This window comes from Erpetoichthys calabaricus, chromosome 3 (genome assembly GCF_900747795.2).
Source record: "Erpetoichthys calabaricus chromosome 3, fErpCal1.3, whole genome shotgun sequence".
NCBI lineage: Eukaryota > Metazoa > Chordata > Cladistia > Polypteriformes > Polypteridae > Erpetoichthys > Erpetoichthys calabaricus.
In genome coordinates, this window is record NC_041396.2 from 166,879,575 (window position 1) to 166,899,096 (window position 19,522).

Sequence of the window (19,522 nt, forward strand, 5' to 3'; positions counted from 1 at the left end):
TAATAAGCAGGACATTACAAAGTACAGGAGAATAATAATAATAATAATACATTTTATTTATATAGCGCCTTTTCCATTCTCAAGGCACTTACAGAATATAAGAAAGAACGGCAGGGTATACAGTATATAGCGTTGTACAAACCAGATAAATAAATAAAGAAGATTACGACAGTGAATTCAGAGAAAAAGCCTAACAGACAACATAATTAATTGTCTCACACACACACATACAGGTTACATGAGCATTCTGACAGAGAGGTAAACTGAGAGAAGGGTAATAAAGTCAAGTAGAGCTATAAGCCTTTCTGAACAGATGAGTTTTGAATTGTTTTTTAAAAGAAGTCATGGAGTCCGCTGACCTGATTAATTTTGGTAGGTCATTCCAGAGTCTGGGCACTATATAGCTGAAGGCACTGTCACCCATGGAGTGTAGATTAGTGAGGGGTACAACAAGATTGTCAGAATCAGAGGACCTTAGTGGGCGGGCAGGCACATAGTGATGGAGAAGGTCACTGATGTAGTTTGGCATGAGGTTATTTAAGGCTTTGTTGGTTATTAGTAGGATTTTACATTCGATTCTGTAAGACACAGGGAGCCAATGAAGATGGAGCAGGATGGGTGTGATATGCTCGCTGCTGCTGGTTCGAGTAAGGACTCTTGCAGCTGAGTTTTGAATAAGCTGGAGCTGTGATATAAGATTTAAAGGGGCACCTGCCAGTAGGGAATTACAATAATCGATGCGGGATGTGATAAAAGCATGGACAAGTTTCTCAGCATTAGAGAAGGAGAGGAAGGAGCGAACGCGGGATATGTTACGGAGGTGAAAGTAAGAAAGTTTCTTAATGTGATTTATGTGGGCGGAATAAGAGAGGGAGGAATCAAAAATGACACCAAGATTCTTTGCAGTAGAGGCAGGTCTGATGAGATAACCGCCAAGATGGACTAGGAAAGAGCTAATTTTATTAAGTTGCATTTTAGTCCCAATTTGCAGGAGTTCAGTTTTGTTGCAATTTAATTTTAAAGAGTTCTGCTCCATCCAGGTTTTAATTTCACTAAGGCAGGTTGTGAGCTGAGAAAGCTCTGATGAAGTTCCACTTTTAACATTGAAGTAGAGTTGAGTATCATCTGCATAAAAATGATAACCCAGTCCATAGCTACGTATAATATGGCCAAGGGGAAGCATGTAAATACACAAGAGAAGAGGACCGAGGACAGAGCCTTGAGGGACTCCTTGTGTGACTGGCGCTGAGCTGGATCTGCTGTTGCCAAGACTAACAAACTCTTGCCTATCAGTCAGATAGGACTTGAACCACTGGAGGGCAGTGCCAGAGATACCCAGCATGTTCTACATTCTGACACACTCTGTTATGCAAAAAAGGACTTCACAGGTGTTTAACTAAATGGGAATGTTCAGAAGTTACAGAAAATAAAAGTAATATTTGGCATTTGAGTTCAGCAGTTAATTCCTTGCACTAGTGCCCTTCTGTACTGACATCTTCCCAAGGCACTTTACAATTGTTTAAAAATATATGTTACATTTGGAGACATGTTAATGACTTGTTCAGCAAATTGGTGATGTTTAACTGGCCATCCTCGTCAAAGGGATTAGATAGATAGATAGATAGATAGATAGATAGATAGATAGATAGATAGATAGATAGATAGATAGATAGATAGATAGATAGATAGATAGATAGATAGATAGATAGATAGATAGATAGATAGATAGATAGATAGATAGATAGATAGATAGATAGATAGATAGAAGCCTTCTGCCTTCATTCCAGGAGCCACAGTTGGAGAAGGTTACTGGGAGGAGTGGAGGCAGGGATGAGGAGAGAAAAAGACAAAGAGAAAGAAAGGAAGAAAGAACAAAGAGTACTTTACTGCAGTGCTTTGGTACTGTGTTGTACTTGTGCTGTGGAAAACAGTTGTGGTAAGAGTTTCCCAAAAAAAAAGCCTGTACTTGTGCTGGATTTGTGCTTTGTGTCTGCCAGTGTTGGGTTTGAGGAGCTGGAGGGCACCCTACAGGCCACGATAGATAGATAGATAGATAGATAGATAGATAGATAGATAGATAGATAGATAGATAGATAGATAGATAGATAGATAGATAGATAGATAGATAGATAGATAGATAGATAGTATAAAGACTAGGGGGCACCACAGAGCCCCAAACTCCAAGCACGAACACACAAACACAGTCCCGAATTCAAATAAAAGGGGGTTTTATTACACAAGTACCCTGTACAAAGATTAAATACCATATTTCTCTTCTTTATTTCTCCCTCTCTTCAGCACACTGCTACTCCTTCAGTTGAGTGTTATTTATCTCCACTCCCAACTCCGCCTTCCAATTGGTGCCTCCATTATTTTATGCCAGCTGAACTGATCACAGAAGCTTCTTTCTGTCCCACTGGCCAATTCAACATTTGTTCTGTCCTGTACTATCGTCAGGGTGGTAAACTATCCCTTCTCCTGGCCGGGGTGCCCATCTGTCTCCTACAATTATTTGTCCCAGGGGAATTGCCTTTTTTACAGAAGCTCTTTAAATAAATAAATGCATAAATAGAGAGATACATAAGTAAGTAAATAAATAAACACACACACTTTGGTCTGAACACACACACTGGAATGATTATAAAACAATAAAATTCAAAAGAAAGAAAGAAATGTTCCAACTTGGCAGTCCCAGTCACAGAGAAGCATTATGCAAACATATTGCTGTTGGTGTAAAGAAGCCCCAGTAGCGTTTCGCTGACACACTTCTGCCAAATAATTCATTGGCTGAAAGTACTCAGTGTTAGTGTGTCAGAGAGAGGATGTGCAGAATTGTTCATAATGGCATTCAGTTTTGTTTTAATTCTGTCCTTCTCTATGACCTCCAGGGGGTCCAGAGTGCATCTTATAATGAATCTTGCCTTTTTAATTAGGTTGTTGATACAGTGGGCCTCTCTTAAAGTGATTATTACTGGCCCAGCAGACCACAGCATTGAGTTATAGAAGACAAGGGGGCTCCGCCCCCTGCTCGCCTTCGCTCGCCTACCCCCGGTGTTGGGTAACCCGAAATACATTGATGAATGTATGAGATATATTGGAGTGTAAAGGTGTAGATGACGAACAAAGGAAGTATATTCATTAATCCTAATGAATGTTCACTAATAGTGGACTCATTACAGAATGTGTTGTCAGCTAATTGGCGGAATTGTTTAGCAGCCGTCTGTCGTTCCTTTCTTTGCCATTTATCTATTGACTCCGCTGTTTGAGCGGCGCGTTGTAGGCGCCTACGTTCATTAATTGTATTCAGGCGGGCTCGCTTCTGTATGTCCGTTAGTTGAGATGTTTTGTTTTGGAGCCATGACTCCTTTGGTTGCGTTGTTTGAGAAGCGCGTTGTAGGTGCCTGCGTTCATTTGTTTTTATCCAGGCGGGCTCGTTTTTGTAGCCCCGTAGTCGAGCTCTTTCTTTTTGGAGCAGTGCCCACTTTGCTTGCGGCATTTCAGACGTGCGCTGTAGGCGCCTGCGTTCATTGATTTTATCCAGGCGGGCTCGTTTTTTGTATCTCCGTCAGTTGTGGTCTTTCGTTTTGAACCCGTGCTGCTTTGCTTCCGCAGTTTCAGACGCGCATTGTAGGCGCCTACGTCTATTTGTTTTTATCCATGCGGGCTCGCTTTTGTAACTCCGTTAGTTGAGCCTGGATCGTTTTGGAGCCGTGACCGTGACTCCATTAGTTATCCATTGTGTACCGTTAGTAATATGGATAATTGCACTTACTTTAATACGGAGCGTTTTCTGTGGTTGTACTGTTAATAATGCATCACTGTAATGTGATTCACATATGCTATATGGTTTGGACGTGTGAGGATGCCGTACCGTTTAATACGAAGAGTTCGTTTATTCTTAATACCCGGACCATGCTGTGTAGTGTGGACGTTTTAGTTCAGAAGTGCGTTGTAGGCGCCTGCGCCTTTCGTACTTTCTCACAGCCTTCCGTTCTATCTTTGTGGACCTTTGTGGACCCCGTAGTGTCTTCCGTTTGATCTGGGGTGCAGTGCAGAATCCTCTTTCTGTGTGGCTGCGTCATTAGTCGTTAGCTATGGGCGCGTTGTTGCTTCATGTCCTATTTACGTTAGTTGAGCTCTTTCGTTTCTGAGCCGTAACTCCTTCGTTCGCGGTGGAATCAGACTTCGCTTGCGGTTTATGAGACGCGCACTGGTAGGCACTTGCGCACTATGTCACCTGCGTCCATCGCCGTGTACCTGCGTCTGTGCCTTCTGGTTTACCGAGACCTGCGTCTGTGCCTTCTGGTTTACCATTCTCAGTTAAGTAATGTGAAGGATGTCACTTCCCACATTAAAGGAATGCAGTATCCTAAGGGTAAAGAGCCTGCTCTGCATTTTCTTATGTAGTTCCTCTGTGTTCTGAGGCCAAGTCCAACCTGACATTAATGTGGACTGCCAAGTACTTGTATGAGTGCACCACCTTTATATTCACTCCTTGAATAGTGACCAAACATAGGGGCTTTTTGGGGCATCGAAAATCAATAACTGGTTTCTTTGTTTTGCTGATGTTAATTAAGATGCAGACGATTCTCTTTGCATCAAGAAACAAAGTTCTCCACCTAACTCCTAAAATCGTTTTCATCCTCCTTTGTCAATACACCCTATAAGTGCAGAATCATCTGAGAATTTCTACAAGTGACATGACAAGGGTTAGAGCTAAATAGCTGAGGACTGATATGAAGTTTTTTTGGTGTAGATGGTGGTTTGTTGTCACATGGTGACAAGGTTTAACAGCCATTTTTCTTTACTTGCTGTCTTTTTGAATATTTTTAGAGTTATGCTATTATAAAGCTACATATACTGAAAGTCCTAGTCTTTGGGTTATATGACTTTTTTAACATTGATCATCATGTCAGTAAGTGAACATTGGATCTCAAATTGAAGAAATTCAAACACACTGTACTAAATTTCTCACAGAACTATACATACAATTCAAAACATTTATGATATAGACAAAGTACTATGTTTAAACAAGTTTGTTCAAGGGATTAATAACTTCCTATTATATAGAATGTAATCACAGAATTATGCAGCACTTGCATTTCTTTGGTTAATGGAGAACAGTTGAACAATGACAGGAAATTGTGAAAGAGAGACAGAGGGTTGAGTGGAATGAGAACAGATGTATTTAACTCTTGAACAACAGCTGAATTTAATCCACAGAAAAAGTCCAGCATGCAGGAAGACTCAGACCCTTACCATGGATTGACTCCCCATAGTACAGACACCAGAGTTGCATTCAGCCAAATAAAAAAGGATACAGGCCGGATACAGGCAGAGTCAAACTATGATGATGCTGATTCATAGTTGGACATGCTACCATCCTGCACAACCCTACAACAACCTCAGACTGGTTATTTCAACTGGTAAATGCAAAACATCATTAAGGTTTTCACCTTTCAAAAAAACTTTTTGGTGAGGCTGGATTTTTCTGGGACTCAAGATCAAGCCATTAGTGGAAACCATTTTTTCTCTTTAGGTTTTCGCAAGTAGCGAAGAATTTCTTGTCAGTGTGAAATCAGGGACATGTAGCTTTAAATGTAGAGACATGCAGCATATCAACATAATGAATATTGTAAATATGTTTTGTTACAGATTAAAACGACTATTGGAGCAGGAGAAAGCCTATCAAGCTAGAAAAGAAAAAGAGCACAGCAAGAGACTCAACAAACTGAGAGATGAGCTTGTAAAGCTGAAGTCATTTGCACTGATGCTGGTGGATGAAAGGCAGATACAACATTGAACAGATTGATCAGCAAAGTCAAAAAAACTGCAAGACTTAAATCAAAAGCTCCAAGAAAAGGAGCAGAAGGTAAAATCATTTAATAGTAAAACTAAAGAGGACACCCAGAAGATACTGAAGCTTGAAGCTGAGCTGGAACACAAAGCACAGAAATATTGCAGGAGCATGAGGATATTGACCACTAAGCTAGCCAATCAGGAAGCCCAGTACCCGCCAAATGAGGCTAAAGCTTGCCAGTTTGACACGCAAGATTGAAGAACTTGAGGAGACAAACAAGGTACTCCAAAAGGCAGAGGAAGAGTTGCAAGAGCTTCGAGACAAGATAAGTAAAGGAGAATGTGGGAACTCCAGTCTTATGGCAGAGGTAGAGAATCTTCGCAAGCGGGTATTGGAGATGGAAGCAAAGATGAAGAGATAACCAAAACAGAATCACAGTGCAAAGAGCTAAGGAAGAAACTGCAAAATGAAGAAAGCCACAGTAAAGAGCTAAAGCTTGAAGTTGAAAAGCTGCATAAGAGAATGGCAGAACTCGAAAAGCTGGAAGTAGGCATTTAATGTTAGTAGAGTCTGAATGTTCCCAGCTGCATTCTAGCTTGGAAAAAGAAAAGAACTTAACCAGAGATCTGATTAATGAACTGGAAGTGGTGAAAGCACGAGTAAAAGAGCTAGAGTCTACAGAGACGAGGTTGGAAAAGACTGAAATGAGCTTAAAAGATGACCTAACAAAGTTGAAGTCCTTTCACAGTAATGTTAGTGGATGAAAGAAAAAACATGGCTGAAAAAATTAAGCATGAAGAGCAAAAGACAGAAGATCTCAACCAAATGTTCAAGATGGAACAGAGTAAAGTCATGGAGGTGACAGAAAAACTTATAGAAGAGAAGTAAGAGGCTGCTGAAATTAAAGTCAGAGATGGAAGCAAAAATGTCTACACTGACAAAAGAGAAAGATGAGCTCAGGATGAGATTAAGGCAAGAAGACGAAACGTCAAAGGACCTAAACTCAAAACTTGTGCTTACGCAGAAAAGACTTGAACTTTTAGGAAGAATCTGAAAAGAGAGTCATCCAGAAACAGGGCTAAGAAAGAGCTGGAAGTGTCTGGACTAGAAGATAACAAGGTGAACGAATTAACACTTGAAATTGATAGACTGAAAAATCGCCCTCAAGCAGCTAGAGGTTGTTGAAGGTGATCTGATGAAAACAGAGGATGAATATGATTTGCTGGAGAAAAAATATAGGAGCTGAGCAAGATAAAGCCAATCTCTTGTCTCAGCAACTAGAAGAGATGAAAACCCAGATTGCACGTAACAAGGCAATAGAAAAAGGAGAGGTGGTGAGCCAAGAGACTGAATTACTGCAACGGTACAAAATGGAGGAAGCAAAAACCAGAGATCTGAAGGCCGATGTTCAGGCATTGAAGGAAAAGATTCATGAACTCATGAATAAGGAAGATCAGCTGTCACAGTTGCAAGTAGACTATTCTGTCCTTCAGCAGCGGTTTATAGAAGAAGAAAACAAAAATAAAACTATGAGTCTGGAGGTTCTAAATTTGTCCAAAGAGTTAGAGATTACCAAACGCTATAGTCGAGCACTGAGACCAAGCATGAATGGCCGAAGAATGTTGGAAGTTCCAGTTACCTCAACAGGGGTACAAACTGAAAACAGTCCTCAATGAAACTGCTGATGATGACACACCTGCTGTGTTTATCAGGAAATCTGTTCAGGAAGAGAATCACATAATGAATAACCTGCGTCAAAGAGGACTCAAAAAGCCTATGGAAAGGCCAGCTGTTCTCCGACCGGTACCCTCCTGCTGCAAGTGAGCTCAGCATGAGAAAATCATGGATTCCTTGGATGAAGAAGAAGGAATCCTTTCTTTCATGTGGTGCAGAAAAATCAATTCAAACCAATGGGACTTCAGCCAGACCTGAAGTTGTGGTTTCGCAAAAACAGGGACAGCCATTACATATCCGAGTCACTCCTGATCATGGAAACAGCACTGCCACTCTTGAGATAACTAGTCCGACATCAGAGGATTTCTTCTCAAGCACTACTGTCATCCCAACCTTAGGGCTTCAGAAGCCACGCATCACAATCATTCCTACGCCCACTGTTACTTCTCCAAAAAGCAAGGTAGGAGAGAGCCCCAGCTCGGCTGAGCGTGCTATGTCTCCTGTTACTATTACTGCTATTTCTAGGGCTAAGTCTCCAGAAAGAGGAAGGACATCTTTTGCGGATCGACCTTTATCTCCAATCCAAATAATGACAGTCAGCACGTCAGCAGCTCCTGATATATCAGTATCACCTGAACCTCAGGAAATGACTATGGGAAGAGCTGTTTTTAAAGTTACTCCAGAGAAACAGACAGTTCCAACACCTATCAGAAAATACAACTCAAATGCAAACATTATTACCACAGAGGACAACAAAATTCACATTCATCTGGGGCCCCAGTTCAAGAGGTCTTCCATGTCATCACCAGAAGGTATTAACTCGACAATCACCGTGAGACCACTGACCTTAGCAACAGAAAACAAGGAAGTGACGACAGGCACTGTCCTAACGCTCACCTCATCATTCTAGTACTTCTAAAACGACACCTAATAAAGTAATGAGTAGCATCACTATCACACCAATCACTACAGCCTCTACAAGAACTACACAGTCAGTGGTAAGTTCATTGAAGTAATCATTTGATAATTTTATAGAATTTATAAGGAAATGCAAGGCAAATAAATGTTAATAGCATCTCTAATGCAGATTTTCTGAAATAATTTGCAAAGGAAGATATGTTTTATATCTATGTACCACTTACTGCCACCCCAGTCCAAACCAGGCTGGTTCTAATCTAATGGGATCAGTAGCATTCAGTTTCATTTTTGGACTTTGGATAGTTAACAGAACTAAAATTAAAGTAAAAATAATCTTAGAAGCATTGTTAATACATACAGTGCTGTGCCTTACTTTGAACAGGTTCTCCTCCAAGTGAAACCTGATCTAATCTCACTGTACCTTTGGCTGTGAATAATACATGTCCACTGTTCCTTTGATAATGGAATGTGGTACTGCTGGTAATTTTTAATTCACTGCATGTATTTGTTGAAAAAAAAAACTGTGTTTACATTAATTGTGTTGCTTTTATCTTTTTCATACAATGAACTAAGGTCTGGCTTCTTAGCGACTTTTCACAAAAGTGCCAAGTGGGGTCAGAAAGCCGTTTATCCAATGCACAATGATGTAATTTGAATGTAATGAACTTTTAAATTCATGGCTAGGTTGCATTATTCAGCTGTTCTTAGTGGAAAATCTGTTTTTAATTAGCACTTTTCAGCAGTGAAAGTAGGGGAATAAACTATTCAGCGTTGAAAACACTGAGGAAATAAACTAGTCAGTGATGAAAACAGTCACATTACCTGCTTTACTAACATTTTGCTCTAATTTAGCAACTGAGAACACATAATAATGATTTGACATACTTTCCATGTTGAATCTCAACATTACATTCACTGACAACAATAAAAAAGAAATGCTTGAACAAGTTTTGTTAAGTGTTAAGTGGTGTATGGATGTGATAGATCAGGGGTGCCCAATGCATCGATCGCGATCGATTGGTAGATCGGAAAGGTAGTGCAGGCAGATCACGTTGCATTCAAAAAAAAATTTTTTTAAACGTTAGTCTATCATACTGTATATCCTCCCTAAGGCATTTGCCACTTGATTGACATACAGGGCAGCCAGTCTGAGATCTCTTTTTTTCTAACACACTGGTCATCCCGCACGCATGATCAAAAGCACGAGCTACTACAAAACTCCGGCTGTGATCTAGTTAGCCTTCCAATTTATATCGACTAAAGAAGGGATTTAAAAAAAAATTTGTTTGGGGAGGGTATGGGCTGGATGTGGAATTGGAAGAGGATTCTTTTTCTCACAATGTTACAATCAAAGTGCGTTTGTCTGATCTGTCAATCTATCATTGCTATTCCAAAGAAGGAAAATGTGGAAAGGCACTTTCGAACAGTTCATAAAAACTACGAAACTGACTTCCTTCCGAAAAGCGATCTGAGAAAGAGAAGGGAGAGGGAACTAAAATCGCAGTTAATCGGACAGCTGTCACTTTTCACTCGGTTAAATTGAAAAGCAAAGGCAGACATACTGAAGCATCGTTCCGGGTTGAGGTCACTCAATTATTAAGCATAAGAAGTCCTTCCAAGATGGAGAGATGATAAAAAGAGGCCTTCGTTGAGACAGATGGCTAGGGTGAAATTCCTGCTGAGATTTCAAGACCCCTGGCGTGAGAAAAAGGAGTTTCTCCTTGTCATTAAACATGCAGAATACAAGCAACTTAATAATGATCAATGGGCCGCTAGACTTGGCATTTTTTTTCCAATCTGACCACATGTTGAGCTTAATTTACAGTTGCAAGGAAAAGAGAACTCCATGGTCTATATGATTAGCTCAGTTAATGCTTTCAAATGAAAAATGCAACCTCTGTCATCAAAGCTTCAGCTCCTTGATTTGGGGAACATCCAAAACCTCCCGTCAGAGCTGGAGACGCAATGGAAGGAGTGTGCACAACTTGACAGCATAAGCTACACAGAGCAGATTGAAAATTGCCTGTCAGACTTTACTTTGACAGACGGTTTTCAAGGCTCAGCTTTACTTGAGCCAATCTCTACATTTAAGTGCTATCCATTTAGGAAAGATATTGAGGGTGATTCACCCGCATCAAAAATTGCAACACTGTTTCACCTAAAACTCCTCTATAGTGGAGGATGAGATTTTGACGCTACAGGATGACATTCAGCTAAAGTCTGGGGCTCTTGGACAGTTTTGGAACTTACTCACAGAGGAAAAAGTACCCAAACATGAGGAAACATACTACCTTCTTGACTGCATTATTTGCCTCTACTTATTTATGCGAGTCAGCCTTTTCCCACATGAAAATTATTAAATCCAAATACTGTAGTGACCATAAATGTATTGAATTGTTATTGTACCATAAAGGTTATTCAGTTATGCAAGGTACGACTACATATATTTTATGTATAAAGTATACTCAGTATATATCAAATCATTTCGACCTGGTCATTTTAAAAGTAGCTCGCAAGCCAAAAAAGTGTGGGCACCCCTGCGATAGATGAAGATAAAATGGATGTGATAGATGAAGATTAAGTGACACTGAGAACTAAACCAGAGGATGGGCTGAGTTATACAGGGAAAGAGGAAAATGAGGGCAGAGCTGAGAGAAATGACACACTATATTGTCAAATGTTTGTTGACACCTGACCAACACACCTATATGAGCTTGTTGGACATCCCATTCCAAAACCATGGATATAAATATGCCCATTCAGCCAAAAGAGCATTTGTGAGGTCAGGTACTGATGTTGGTCGAGAAGATCTGTGATGCAATTGACATTACAGTTCACCCCAAAGGTGTTCAGTAGAGTTGAGGTCAGAGCTCTGTGCATGCTACTCGAGTGCTTTCACACCAAGCTTGTCAGACCATTATCTTTACAAACCTGGCTTTGTGAACAGAGGTACAGTCATGCTGGAAATTGAAAGAGCCTTCTCTAAAGTGTTGACACAAAATGAGAAGCACACAATTACGTAAAATGTCTTTGTATTCTTTAGCAGTAACAGTATCGTTAACTGAAAACAAAGTCTACAGCCCAAACCCTGAAAAACAGCCTCAGACCATTATCCTTCTTGCACTAAACTGTATAGTAAGCATTATGTAGTCTGAAAAGTAGCATTCTCCTGGCATCTGGCAAGCCCAAATTCATCTATCAGACCTGCCAGATAGTGAGGTGTCATACATCACTCCAGAGAACACATTTCTACTGCTCCAGAGACCAAAGAGAGCATGCTTTACACCACTCCAGCCAATACTTGGCATTGTACATAGTTATCTTAGGCTTGTGTGAGGCTGCTTGGTCATGGAAACCCATTTGATGGTGCTCCCAAAGTATAGTTCTTGGGGTGATGTTGCTTCCTGAGGCAGTTTGGAACTCTTTTGTTAGTGATCCAAAAGAGGATCGGTGATGACTGAGCTGTTGTTGCTCTTAGACTCTTCCACTTCACCATAATAGCAACTACAGTTGATCAGGAAAGATCAAGCAGAACAGGAATTTTACATACTGACTTGTGGTAAAGGTAGCATCCTATGACAGTGCCACACTTAAAAAATCACTGAGCTCTTTATGAACCATTCAACTGCCAACGTTTGTCAATGGAGAGTGAATGGCTATGTGCTTGTGCATACAGTATATACCTGTTAGCAATGAATGCTGCTGAAACACATAAACTCAATATCATAGAGGGATGTCCAAAATTTAAATAACAATGTTATATTATTTTAATTACATTTGTACATTTACTTTATTTATATAAATAATTGTAATTTACTTTACATTTACTTTTAAAATTCATTTTTGTTCACATATGTTTCAAAGCTGCTGAAACACATAAACTCAATATCTTAGAGGGATGTCCAAAATTTAAATAACAATGTTATATTATTTTAATTACATTTGTACATTTACTTTATTTATATAAATAATTGTAATTTACTTTACATTTACTTTTAAAATTCATTTTTGCTCACATATGTTTCAAAAATGCATTTAGTTACTGCAAATCATATGATTAGTTGCTTTTTTATTTGTTAACCATCTAACAATGTTGTGGTACTAGGGTACCATCAGAGAATTTGTGTGGAATGTAATGCTTTCCACATTCATTAGAAAAAAAAACCATGATGATCTGCCCTAAAGAAGAACTACAACCCAGTGTTGTACAAATTAAGTTCTTTCTTTTACCTCTCTAATAAAGTATGGATTCATAGTGTGGAAAAGCTTAAGAGCCCCTGAGTTAGATGACCACATGCAGGAAAGTGAAAAACATATACTATCCAGATAAATGAGCAAGTAGAAATAGCACTACAGTATCCCAGACCTGTCTCAGAGCCTGCTGCCCTTCTTGCCCTAGTTCTAGAAAACACCACAAAAAACCTGTTCCTTCTTATAATGCCAATAACTTGCCATATTCAAATTTATTTGCTGAAATATATAAGGTATCAAATGCCATACAACATGCATCTTGTCAACTCTCATGGTCGCAGACCACTTTGTGCTACCAGTTCAAACTATGGTCGTGCCAGATTCTACCAAAGACATTTTGAATCTGTGTTGCTCTGGTGTCATACTCAAGGCCCACCACAAAATCATCCAGAATGTGTTACATTTGGCTTGTTATATCATGATTTGTGATAGATTGGCTAAATATGGCATAGAATAAGACTGTACCATTTGTAGTTATAGCATAGGTTTGGTATTTTTTAGGTCAAAGTTATTTCTGCACAATCGTGGTATATGTTAAGTTGCCACATGTGGAGCATTTTTTTTATAAATTAAAAAAAAATACATAGCCTGTCCTTATATTTAAAATGGAGGTGATGGGCCATGATACGAACATGAAAACAAAAGCTTTACAATTAACCAAAGATGTAAATGTTTCAAGCCAAGAGGGGTACCATGTATTAGTCTGTGTCTTGGGAGTTTATACATGTCACAAAGCAATGTATCCATGTCATTTTAGCAGGAAAAAAAATTAAAAAGCAAAACATTTTTGTGAAATCCAGTCATTTTAGCAGGATACTGTGCTGTGAGCTTCACATCCCTGCTTGATTTCCTCCATGGGGACCTTTCATCCTCAGGGGCATCATTTCACATTTTAATTGTCTCCAATAATTGACAATATTGAATGCTGATGCCCAAATGAGAAATGATGTCTGTTTTATAGACAAGTAGGAAATAATCAATGAAAAACATATAACACTTAGAGTCACCCAGTATGAGCTATATATTTGGTAAGTAGCTTGTGACACTTCTGTTTCATTATGATCTGGCTCTATTGTATAATCTGCCTTTTTCATTTTCTCAGTATTTCTTTTATTATGCATGCACATGAGATGCCACATAAATAATTTGCATAATTTGAACTTAGTATAGATTTGCAGGTGGCCTTGGCTCCTACAAAAGTCTAACACTTTTATAAAACTAGGGGGTTTTGCCCCCTGCTCGCTTCACTCACCCACCCCCCACCTCCACTACGCGGCAACCACTTTGTGTCTCTGCCGCTCGCGTTGTGAAGAAGGGGGCTGAACGCACCCCAAGGAGACGCGATTGCTCCTCTGACACCCCCTCTTAAACGGTGATATAATGGGAAATACATAGAGTTTTTTTACTTCCATCTTTGCTCGATCAGCTGCTGGCTTGCTGTTGCTGCCGTGCCGTGATCTGCATTTCGCGCGGCGCACTTCTGTCATATCACCTATGTTGATATATTTGATCTCTTTTCGCTTTTACATTTTTCATTAATATTGCATTGAATGTGTTTGGAGTTACATCGTGACAATGCAACATATAACTGCCCGTGAGTGAATATTGTTTCTTTCTCTCTACAAGAAATGTGTCTGACATAACACACAGGACTTTCCAAATCTCTTTGCATAAGCTTTTGTCTTGCGGGTCTTCCGGCCATGGGCGTGGTTACATCACTTGGCACAAAGACTTGTCTCGTGGGACGTGAAAGTGTCTCTGAGACAATCACGTCTCGTCTCCTTCCAAGATTTTTTTTTATAATTTAGAGAAATACAATCCATTGTAATCAGTTCAGTCAGATTAATTGTTATGTGTACAAAGTATAATGAAACTCATATGTGCATTCTGCACCAACAAGCATTACACTGCCAATTGGCATGAATCTCACTTCACTGGTGTCGTGAACTAGGAGTCCCAAGCACTAACAAGTTCTAAACAACTTCCAATAATACCCATTAGAGGGGGACAGTCTTAGTCTTTATGAAATAAAAAGTACAGTATATTCCCACAAAATGCTCTTCAATAACAATGAAGCTCAGTGGAGCACAATAAGCAAAGGAACTGCCAAATAACATTAAGGTAATTCAATGCAAACAAAGTCCAAATACAGTACCCAGAAATGTAGTCAAACACAGAGCATTAAGATCAAATATACCAAATGAATAAGCACAGCAAAAACACAATTAACTCACTGACTCCAGAGCACATTCACAATGAACTGCCAGGAACTCTAGAAACTCCTCCATTCCTGGTGGTGATTGGCAGGTAGCCCTGCCTCTTGGAGTCTCACCTACAAAACACATGGAACACAGCAAAGGCAGCTTACATATATAGACAAAACCGAAAATAAAAAATGATGCCCATAATCTACATAAAGGAATCAAAAATGAACAAAAGAGACATAAAATAATGAGTACAAATCCCAATTAGTGGAGGACACCTGGCTGAGACATTAGAATGGGCTATGTGAAATATTAGCACAGAATGTAATAGGTACAAAGTAGGCACAGTTTAGGAAATAAAGCAAACAAATTAAGTGTGTAACTGTCGATAAACCACTGTGTCTATACTGTATGTGATTTAGTATGTGTCCCAGCATTGCATAAAAATAAGAGTTAATTTGAATGCATGTGGCATAAGAAAATAATATGATTTGAGCATGCATATATCTCCAGCAGAGTTTTGTGTAGAGCATCGTTTATTATAAGAATGTAACTGTAACTGAACACAAGTAGAATAATATGCAGCCTGAAGCTGTAGCAATCAGGCATATTGGGGGTCCGCCAGGGGTAAATGTCAAACAAACAAGCTTGATGGACTGAATGGTCAATGATGGTGCCAAGATTAGAGGGTTTACTACCACAAAATTACAGTAGCAGCATAAGTTAAGAACAAATTCTATTAATACTTTTTGTTGACCAGTCTATTACTAGACTGGCATAATGACTGCAAGTTGTCTACCACTTTAAATTGCTGGCATTTTAAAGCATGTATTGAAAAAATGAAAACTTCAGGGAAGAGAGCTGAGGAGCGATCACAGACAGAATATACTGTACTGTATGTTTGTGATAGGTGGTGAGGCATCTGTGTGTCTGATGTCTCAAGAAAAATTAAAGGGGTATAATTTTTGCCACCATTATGAAACGAAATACCAAACTAACCTTAGTGACTTGAGTCATAAATGTAAAGCTGCTAAACTGAAAAAAAAAAATGTACAAAGTCCCTTCTCCCCGAGCAGTGAATGTTTATACAGGCTAAAACTCAACAGAAGGCCACTTTCATAGTTTCAAAAGAGACTGCAAAAACATCCAGGCTTTTTTCAGACTGTGCTTTTTTCAAAACAATGTATTTTAAAAGTTTATATGATTTTCTACCTCAAATGAGCATTTGCAAATTTAGTATTATACTATACTAAAGCATTCTTTTCTTCCAGCCGGAGATTCAAACAGATATATTTCAATCAAATCACTAAAATCAATAACTATTTCACCTCTATATGAATGTAGAGAAAAGCCAAGCAAAATACCTCTATATGAATAAAGTCATTTCTGAACTTGTAATTTTTCATATGGTAAAAGATGAAGTAGCCTTTACAGTACCAGGTGGGTATCTTCTTTGTCAGATGTTATATGATCCAGTTTGTTGATTTCCATATTTAGTACACTTTGTTGATTTTGCTGCTGTTTAAATTTGCAGAAGCTTAAAGTTCAACAAGAGTTTATTATGTTCTATGCACTTGTATTTACAGCTCACAAAGAAATGAGTGAATTGTTTTGTTCTGGCGGCTGAGTAATTGTGTGCTGTGATTATTTATAGGTCATTTTCACTGAAATTAAATTTACTTTTCTTTCTTCTTCTCTCTATTTTTATTTTTTTTTCTACGCAGCCAGGGCAGGATGGGCCATCGGCTCGCCCCGCACCCACACGCATCCCTATGTCAAAAGGTATGAAAGCAGGGAAACCAGTGATGGGAGCAGCAAATGTGACAAAATTAGAGTCCCGTGCTGAGAGCCAGTCAATGAAAATTGAACTGAAGAAGTCTCCAGTCAGCAGCTCTACGCCTCTAGCTGGAGGAAAGGGCTGAGGGCAGGAGCCTGTTGAGGGGTATGTGCAGGTTTTACTGCTATAATGGAAAAAACCCCTCAGAATCCCTTCCCCGTTAATTACTGTAAAGAATGTAACTAATTTTGAAAATAAACCCATTTTTAAGTGAAAGTAACACATTAACTGTCATCTGTTTTGGTTATTTAGTAATTCAAATAGGAATCAGTAAGTGCTTAACACTTTGGTCTTTTTGGTCCTTGGGAAATCTAAGAAGGTAAATGGATGTGTGAAATCTGCAGTTGTTTTGTTTGTCCCAAATAATCTTTCTACTAATTCATTGCAGGACAATTTTAACCATGGTATATTTTATTCTTTTATTTTCCATCTTTTGTACTGTGTATTCTTATATTAAAAGAACATTTCAAAATATATCAGAGGTCTGCATCTTAGTTTAAAAGCAGTGGATTTTAGTATTTACAGTTTTACAAAGTTAGGCATTATAGATAAATAGTGAACAACAACTATTTCACTTTTAAAAGTGATTTTGATGTTATAACCTAAGGCAGGGGTCCCCAGCTCCAGTCCTGGAGGGCCCCAGTGGCTGCAGATTTTCATTCTAACCCTTTTCTTAATTAGTGACCTGTTTTTATTGCTAATTAACTCATTTTCCTTTCATTTTAATTGAGATTTGTTCCCCTGAATTTCTTCATCGTTCCTCTGTATTGCTTCATTTCTTTCCTTAAATGGCACCCGAAAAGAAATGAATTGTGAAGTGAGTGAGCCAACAGAAGTCAGGGCCTGAAACTCCAACCAATTTCACTCCAACCAGTTGCTTAATTAGGCTTTGATTCTTGCTGTTAATTAAACCAGTTCTTTAATTCCATGGCTTGTTGCTCTTCTCATTGTGCAACAGCATGCATTTCTGAAATTGCTGATTTTCTCTTTTTGAAGAGCACTGGTAAAATGTTTTGGGGACCTGAGCAGATCAACATTCCTGAGACCTTCACCTTTCTTATTTACAGATATTGCATGATCGACAATGTTGGTCATGTTTTGCAGATCATATTTTGGTTCATTTTCTATCTCATTATTGTTTGGCTGCAAATTAAGGAAAAAGAAACAATTAAGGGGTCTGATTCTTCAAGAGCAAGTCAAATAAAATTAATTCAAAAGAAGTTAATTAGAAGCAAAAACAGGTCACTAATTAAGAAAAGGGTTACAACGAAAACCCACAGCCACTGGGGCCCTCCAGGACCGGACCCCTGACCTAAGGGGTGTAAAACTTTTTTTACAGTTATATTCTGACTTAACGCTCATTGCAACTTAATGACTTTCAAACCAGCAATCAAGTGTCATGACTAAAAAATGGAAGCATAGGTGTGTGAGTAAAATAATGTGGTGTGTGAGCCAACTGTAGTGAGACAACAAATCAAAGTCAATTCACATCCGGAGACAGTGAATAGCATTGCTGACTCATGGATCCAGTATCCCAACTTTGAATTGGTCATGATTCCTATTATTTTTTCACTATGAATAATTTCTGCCCATTTTTGTGTCTTAATATTTACTTTTTTCATGTATTGAGTTTCTTTTATTATTAAAAAACATAAATCTTGACAACTTTTAAAAATTATCTGGATCAGATATTAGGACAACCTAGCTATTTGCTGAACAATTCAACATAATGGATGGAATGGTCTTGTGTCATTTGTCAAATTTCCTACTCTATGTTTTTAACACCATGTCTCCATTTTGAGTCGAGTTTTCAATGTGTTCGCCACCATTTTGTGCTTATTTGCCAAAGTTGCCATTTGCTAGCATGTGGTTTCCTCTTATGACAAATTATGTCATCATGTGTCAGTTATTTAAGATGGCTCTGCAATACATTCAATAGTTAAGTCTTTGGATAAGTTCAAAAACTTCAAACCCTATTACCTCAACCTTATTTTGTGTTATTTTGTGTTGTGTTTCTGGTATCTTTAACCATTTTTCTAAGCCCTTTGACTTTTGAATTTTGTTCAGCATTTTAGAATTACTCGCTAGTTACTTGCTTCAAAGTCGATGAACTTGTGGCTGTCTAAAACCAGTGGTTTTAAACCTCTGTACAAAGTGTTATCTATTTTTGATCAGTGATGACCCTAGGCAACATTTCCCTATGACATTTAAAAGCAGTTTACATAACTATGGTAATCTATAAGCCCACTCATACACGTATACAATATCGAAGAGTAGGGTGTAATGGCGCTTTTTTTTTTAAACTAAACCTTGTGACCCATGAAGAGTGACTAGAGAACTGCATGTTAAGAATCACTGTCTTAAATGATGTGTTTGCCTCTCCTTTTTTGTCTTTCATCTCATAGCATTTTTCTCATAATTTTTTTAATATATTCACCTTTTCCAGCACAGCACTTACTACATGTTTAATTTCATATCTGATAATTGCTTTTGTGGAATTGGTACATTCTCCCTATGTCTGCATATATACTGTATATATATATATTTTTTTTTTGGTGCTTTGGGTTTCCTCCACATACTTAAAATGTTAGGTTAATTGATGATTCTAAATTGATCCTTACCCAGCCAGAACACCCTCAGTGTGGAAGGACTGGGGGAGATAGTGTGCACAAAGCATTGTCTCCCCTGGATCGCTGGATGGCAGCCCCCCTGAGTTGCAGCAGCACCACAGATTCCCAAGGGGCATCATGGGAACTGGAGTTCTTCTACTCAGCTCTTTTGGGTTCCATGAGTGCTGCCAGGGAGTGCTGTGGGGACTAGCAAGCCCTACTTCATGAG

The 19,522-nt window shown here is 38.8% G+C and overlaps 1 protein-coding gene across 1 annotated transcript in view; it reads left to right on the top strand.

Moving 5' to 3' along the window:
• Positions 1 to 19,522, top strand: part of LOC114648454 (filamin-A-interacting protein 1) — a 208,681-nt gene that overhangs the window by 160,087 nt on the left and 29,072 nt on the right. The window contains 13 exon segments of the mRNA XM_051925552.1: positions 5,656 to 6,010; positions 6,012 to 6,201; positions 6,204 to 6,346; positions 6,349 to 6,540; positions 6,542 to 6,682; positions 6,684 to 6,842; positions 6,845 to 6,961; positions 6,963 to 7,043; positions 7,045 to 7,461; positions 7,463 to 7,597; positions 7,599 to 8,363; positions 8,365 to 8,472; positions 16,572 to 16,789. Of these exon segments, the coding sequence (XP_051781512.1) occupies positions 5,656 to 6,010; positions 6,012 to 6,201; positions 6,204 to 6,346; positions 6,349 to 6,540; positions 6,542 to 6,682; positions 6,684 to 6,842; positions 6,845 to 6,961; positions 6,963 to 7,043; positions 7,045 to 7,461; positions 7,463 to 7,597; positions 7,599 to 8,363; positions 8,365 to 8,472; positions 16,572 to 16,769 (3,001 nt within the window). The 3' untranslated portion in view covers positions 16,770 to 16,789.